We start from the raw sequence: 6,889 nt of genomic DNA on the forward strand, positions 1-6,889 counted from the left end.
AAAAATTAAACACTTATGTAAACCTTTTGCTGTGTAGACCATGTATATGTTGACCATTTGCTTGTTGTGTCCTTTTCAAAGTAGTGTATGTCTACCAATTTCAGGTGTCGACCTAATCACTTTTGACCATTAATGGTCGATCTAGTGACCGTCAACCTTCCAACCACATACCGGAATTTAGGGGGTGGGATAATCCAGATCGGAGGCAACAAATGGCATTTCTGGAGAAAATAGAAAACATTAGCCTCAGGAAAGGAGAATTTTGTCTGCTGGACACTCAACCTCCAACACATCCACACCAAACCGGACTCCTCTGGAGACCCAAGCAGTAGAGCAGAAGAGGGACATATTGAGATTATCCCATATTGGGGTAATAGGAGATAAATTGCTAGACAATTTGTTGCACTTAGTACAGAGGTCCCAAACATGACAGCTAAAGCAAATAACTTGGTGACTGGAACATACTTGAGGGCCAAGAACAGGGTAGATACCAAGAAGTGAGGGTAAGGGGGCCACTTTACAGTTCAGAATTTCTTAATCAACCCAACATGAAAGACTGGCAGAAGTGAACCAATCAGCAGCCTGGCTTGGGTGGGAAGTGAAATAATATAGTTTAACATCAAAGAAACCACAACCACCATTGGTGATTGCTGAACATAAATGAGCAATTCTAGTTCTAGCCATTTTATACATCCAGATGAAATATCCAAATCAGGTATTGCGTTTTATTAGGACAGTATCTAGACCCTGTACATGAACAGGTAGAGGCAGGAGACAAGTCTTGCCAGGAGATTCATGATCAGGGCAGCAATCTTTGGAAACAAAGAAATTATATGACCAATTCATTCAAATATAGATCTGTCTTAATATTAGGGCGGTTAGCAGAGTAGTTTTCTTTCTAAAGGGAGTCATGGTCATGGTTATGGGTTAAAAAAAGCCTAGATGATTTTTCGGGGATGTACAAGGAAAGTTATTACTATGCTCTAAATAAAGATGTGCCCGAACCAATATGTTTTGGTGTTGGTTCTAATTCATCATTCTGTTTTGGGTTTACCCTCAAATGTTTTTGGCTTGGAATCAATTTTTGGTCTGGTAAAAAAAAAAAAAATTTAAAAACAATTTGATAATCACTGATAAAAAAAATTAATAAGCGTCTTTCGTCCTGCCCAAAGGTACAGACATTGTGGCAAAATCTACAAAGGTATAGTAACATGAATCTAAATATCCCATTGACAATCGACAGGACCTGGTCTATTTGGGGAATATACCCTAAAAATCTTATTACTTTATTAATCTAATCTTATTAATTTACGCAAGGGTACCTTTTACTTAACAAGTTAGCAGCGGCCACAAAAAAAAAAGTTCTTTCCCAGTGGATAACACCTGATACCATCCTGATAGCTTTATTAGACCCTCAAGTAGAGTATTTGTTTTCCATGGACTGGATTAACGCCACACTGCTAAAAGACAAACTTACTGAAAGTGTTTTTGAAACATGGCTTCCATACATCCGTATCTTATCAGCTCCAATCAAAGAAGCACTTCGTAAGTGTTTCCAATTTACTACATGGTACAACATGGAGGTCATTGCTGCGGGTAACCCCTTTTAAATGTGAAGGCTGATCATTTCCTTTTTTCCTAGTTGGGTTAGTGTTTGTTCCGGCTAAACCCAGATATTTGACTAAGATTGCATTACGTTATATTTCCGGATGTTGTATTTAGTTTTATTGCCAGACAGTTTGAGAGAGGTAACTTTACACATGTATTTGTAACCGCTCTGTATGTTATTTATACAGGCGTTGTGTCCTGAACATTGTTACTCTTTTTTTTCTTTTGTGTTATCTGCCAATAAAATCTTTTGAAGAAAAAAAAATTGATGAGCTAAATCACAATAACTTTTATAATGCGAATGCCAAAATTTGGATTTAAAATCCTAATTCTGACCCATGGGAAGATCTGAACTGGGACTTGGTTTGATTTGGATCTCTCCGGGACATCCAGGCGAGGTTTTGGTTCAGTTCGGAAAAAACTGGTTGATTCAGATTTCTGTATGCCACTGAGCCATATATTTTAGGGATGTAGTCACTTTCCCGGCGGTCGGAATCCCGGTGGTCAAAATCCTGATGCCGAAATCCCGGCACTTTGTCCCTCTGTGTGTGTCCACGACACCCATAGAGGGAGAATAAGTTAGTGTTCCTTGTCGGGATTTCGGCGTCGGGATTTGGCGTCGGGATTTGGACCACCGGGATTCCATACTTTATATTTGAGATCTTAGTCAATTAAAAAAATGAATATTGGTTCAATCCACAAAATGGCTTCCAGTGCTGCTTGTAGGTAATACAGTAGAGGTGCAATTATAAAATGGCATCTGATATAAATTATCCATGGAAACTTTTATTTGAATTCTTACCACTCTTTTTCTCACCAGCTTGAACAGTTTAAAAAAGATCATGGAGAAAAAGGTTTTGGCACAGCCACACGAGCCTTGGAGCAAAGCATAGAGAGGACTAAAGCAAACATTAACTGGGTAAATGGGAACAAGGAAACGGTAAATAATTGGTTTAAACGCAAAATAAGATCTTAAAGGACATGTGAATTAACACCTTCTGACTTTTGTGAAGAACTCGTTTACAAGCAACATGTGCCTCCTAAGAACCAATTCTCCTTACCATTGTGTTGAAGGAACATGAAATATGATCGCTTCATTCAGATTACTCTTCCTTTGGTTTTTATGATCCTCCTTTCTATAGTGAGCGAGAAATCAAATTTTGCCACTTTAACATGTGTATCGCATGCAGATGTAAAGACTTATGTATACAAAATGAGTAACTGCCTTTTTTATACTCAGGGTTTAAATAGTATCATTGCTTCCAATGGAATAAATACATTTTGCAAACGTGTGATTTAAAAGGGTCTTAATGTCTCCTATAATCAAGGAGGAAGGCTTTCAACAAGGAATCCAGGACAAGTGCTCTAAAGCTACATTTTTCATGTCTAATCTTTGTCGCTTAATAATGGTTACTGCAGCTAATAACAGTACAAAATTACACTTTACAACAATTAATTTCTCTGCGATGTGACACCAGACATCAACGCAATATCCAGATACCCACATTACCACTTACTACAGTTGGAATCTTTACTCATTTTCATGCTGACTTCTGCAGGAAATTGAGCCAAGAAACAATGTCAGGGTGACCCTTTACGTCCATCCCAAAGGCAGTCCAATGTTTATCACCGATAATTGAATTGTCTACTTTATGTCTTCTGCCTTTGCTTGCTTGGGAATATTTCAAGGTAGTAAGTGTAGGTCAGGGATGGGGAACCTTTAAAGGGGCATACACACATGACAATTTCAGCCCCATTTCTAAGTGATCTTAATTGCTTAGAAATGGTGCATGGATCCAGGGCCGGCGCCACCACTAGGCAAATCTAGGCATTTCGCCCCCCTTGCCGTCCGGGTACCTGTCCTGCGGCGCTGTGCGTATATAAAGCTGGCGGCAGCGGGGGGGGGGGGGGTCCCTGCAGTCAATAAGAAATAACGAGCGCTATCCGCCGGGCTATGCGGAAGCGCTTCTGTTTTGGAAACACTGGGCGCACGCTGATTGGCTGAGATTCAGCCAATCAGCCAGCGTTTCCAAAACAGAAGCGCTTCCGCATAGCCCGGCGCTCGTTATTTCTTATTGACTGCAGGGACCCCCCACTGCCGCCGCCAGCTTTATATACGCACAGCGCCGCAGGACAGGTACCCGGGTGGCAGACACCGGGGCGCCCCCACCCCGACTTGCCTGGGGCGCTCCGGTGCCTTGCACCGGCCCTGCATGGATCGCTCCGTGTGTATGCCCCTCAGCAATGGCGATATATGGTCCCGCTCGTCGCCATCGCCCGCAGGGACAGTGCTTGCACTGTCTTTTCTCTGAAGATAGAGGGGTTTTGCCAATAAGCATAGGCAAAACTCAGCACATATCACTCAGCACACCTCGCAGGTACACCACATGTGTGTTGCGATGTGTGATGAGCGATCTTGCTTAAGCAAAACACTCAGCCCAGTCTCCCCCATCGCCATGGCTTTACTTACAGCTGTTGTTGAACTACACATCCCAGCATGCCCTGCAACAATTTTAGCATGGCCAAAGAGCAAAACTGTAGCAGGGTTTGCTGGGAAGGGGAGTTCAACAGCTCAGAGCCAAAGGTTCCTCATCTCTGGTGTAGGTGAAAGCCTAAAAAGATGTATATTTTCCTATAATAAGGAAAATGGATTCTACATTTGTTTATACTTTTGCATGTCCATGTAAATAATAAGAGAGAATTTTCATAAAATACTAAAGACAATTGTTATGCATTCTGAACTGTACAAATAAAACTGATTAACACCTTGGGCAAGATGTAATAGAGTGCGAATTTTAGACTTTTGCTAATTTTTCGCAAAAACATCCGAAATCGCACATTTTACGACAAGCGCACGTTTAATAGGATGCAAATTGTGGTAAAAAATCGCACTTTTTGTCGCGAAGACGCACATTTTGACCTGTCGATTTTTTTCTCACACTTCAATTTTCATCCAGATGTCTTCCAATTCTAAAGTATACAACTTGCAAATGTAATAGGGTGCAATTTTTGGCAAACGTTAACAAAAATCGCAAAAACAAAATAGACCAGATTTTGACTGGCGAATTTGACAGAACGATGCACAGATCATTAAGATCTGTGCATGGCTCTGTCTTAAAAAAGTGTGTAATAATTAAAAAAATAAATGGTGGACCTGGTTCCAAAATACGGGGGACAAAAAGCATAGGGGTCCCCCATAATTCTGAAACCAGCCCCGGACTTCTTATTGTTATAGAGTAGAGTAGAGCACAGAGGTCCTGGAGTGAAAGTCTACATCAAGACTGTCCCATCGAAATGTATTTACAACTTCAATTTTACTCCATCATGATAATAGAAAGTTAGGCATGATCTTAGTAATATAGTAATTAGTGATGTGGAGGTTCTGATTTACTCTGATTTACTCTGATTTCAAAGCAGGATCATATTGGCTATCCCAAATCACATGACAGTTGTTGACAGTTGATAGCCAATAAGATCCTGCTTTGAAATCAGAGTAAATCAGATAACATCTCTAATAGAAATATAGTAATTTTGGTTGAAAAAATGACGGTAGTCCATCGAGTTCAACCTATTTGCCCTGGTCTACGGTCCCCTACCACTGCATTCTCCCGGTGGGCCCTCTATGCCTCAGTCCACACTCTCTCCTGTATGTCTGTAGTTGTCCTCAGTGGCCTCTCCTCCTTCATCATAGCTGACCAAGGAGGGGAATCTTTTTTGTTACCGTATATGAACAAAGAACTCCTTTAACCAACTTTAAAAGGAAAAAACTTTAGATAGACAAAATAACTTGCAGGATTGCATGGTGGTTGGAAAAGAGGTGGCAATATATGTTTCTACTAGATCTTCAAACCTAGAGCCCCTGTGCTTCAGTGGGTGCTTCATGTGTTATCATGGTGAATGTAGTGTTAGGTCTACAGTTATATTCATGGCTTTTCTTTCTGCTTCATCGTTCCTGCACTAACCATCCCAGCAATTTCCAGGTCTATATAATGCTGGCTTATGTTGTGTCTTTTCCCTGTGTCCAGTCCCGATTTAAACATTTATTGCTGATCATACAATGTCATGTATCATGGTATTGTCTCAGCTCATCTCTTTTTCTATACTTATGTTCCTCGTTTCATCATTTTTCTTGCCCTGTCACCTTCTGTTTGCCATGCTTGTCTTGATCACAGACCTCAATACAGAGTGTCCCCTCAATCTGGAACCAGATTGGCTAAATCAGTGACATACAATTTCGGTACATGTGTAGTTTCACGGCGCCTGGTTGTACGCTCGCCACAAACTATGTAAAATAAGGTAACTTAACTCCATGTCAACATGGATAGTTCATACCTCCACTATCCATGTTGGAATGGAGTTGATTTTAGATAGCGTGGCGAGCGTAGTGAGCATCCGAGCCCGCAGTGTGGGCGAGCGAAGCGAGCCCGCAAGGGGACTCAGACTGGCACCGTGAAACTACACAAGTACCACTATTTCTTCTTATTTACAGTTCATTTTAATCCAAGTGATGTTGTTAAACACAGAGGAACGCCTCCAAGTGATCCTGCTTGTTGGCAGCTGCAGTCACAGGGAAGTTGCCCTTGAATTTAGAAGGTTGCACCCAAAGAGAGTGCCGATTACACATGTCTGCATGGGCACTCGTCTTGCGTTATGCATAACAGTTAATGGAAGTCATTTTGAACACATTTGGTGAGCAGGTCACTTTGCCTATAGCAAAGCATTCATTGAATATACTAGTAAAAAATATCTACAAGAGAACAAAAAAATCTACGAAAGTTCATTATAATTTATAGTTTATCCTCCATTGGTAAAACATTAGTCTTGTGGAATGATCATTAAACATTTATATATGGAATGCTTAAAAATACATTTTCAATAAAAACAAAGATAAAGGGTCATTGTGAAGGGGACACTACTGTGTTAATCAATTAATGTTGTCAATCTTCACCTTGTTCTGACCATTATTCCTCATCATAAAGGCCCTTATTCTGATTGACGCGGACTTTACCGCATACTTTCGGATCGCGTCTTTATGGCGTCTGCGCATGCGTGGAGAACGCAACGCGCATGTGCCACGCATTGACTCGGTACCAGTTCGGCCAGATCCCGTCCAGAACTGTTCACCGCTATCATTCGGGAAATAGGGGCGTATTATGGGCGTCATGCGGAATGACACATGGGCGTAGTTTCAAAGTGGGCAAAACGAGGCGGAAACATGGGCGGACACGGGGGAGTACACTTATGTTGGGGGGCGTACATTCGGAAACCACTCCGAATGCAC

General features: G+C 41.3%; 1 protein-coding gene across 1 annotated transcript in view; it reads left to right on the forward strand.

Annotated features, from left to right (window-relative positions):
• Positions 1 to 2,896, forward strand: part of LOC146075182 (aminopeptidase N-like) — a 141,298-nt gene extending 138,402 nt beyond the window's left edge. Inside the window, exon 21 of the mRNA XM_083184152.1 lies at positions 2,429 to 2,896. Coding sequence (XP_083040278.1) covers positions 2,429 to 2,584 — 156 coding nt within the window. The 3' untranslated portion in view covers positions 2,585 to 2,896. The remainder of the gene's footprint in view (positions 1 to 2,428) is intronic.
• The last annotated feature ends 3,993 nt before the right edge of the window (positions 2,897 to 6,889 follow it).

Source organism: Crinia signifera, chromosome 4, assembly GCF_055691185.1.
Source record: "Crinia signifera chromosome 4, ASM5569118v1, whole genome shotgun sequence".
Lineage (NCBI taxonomy): Eukaryota > Metazoa > Chordata > Amphibia > Anura > Myobatrachidae > Crinia > Crinia signifera.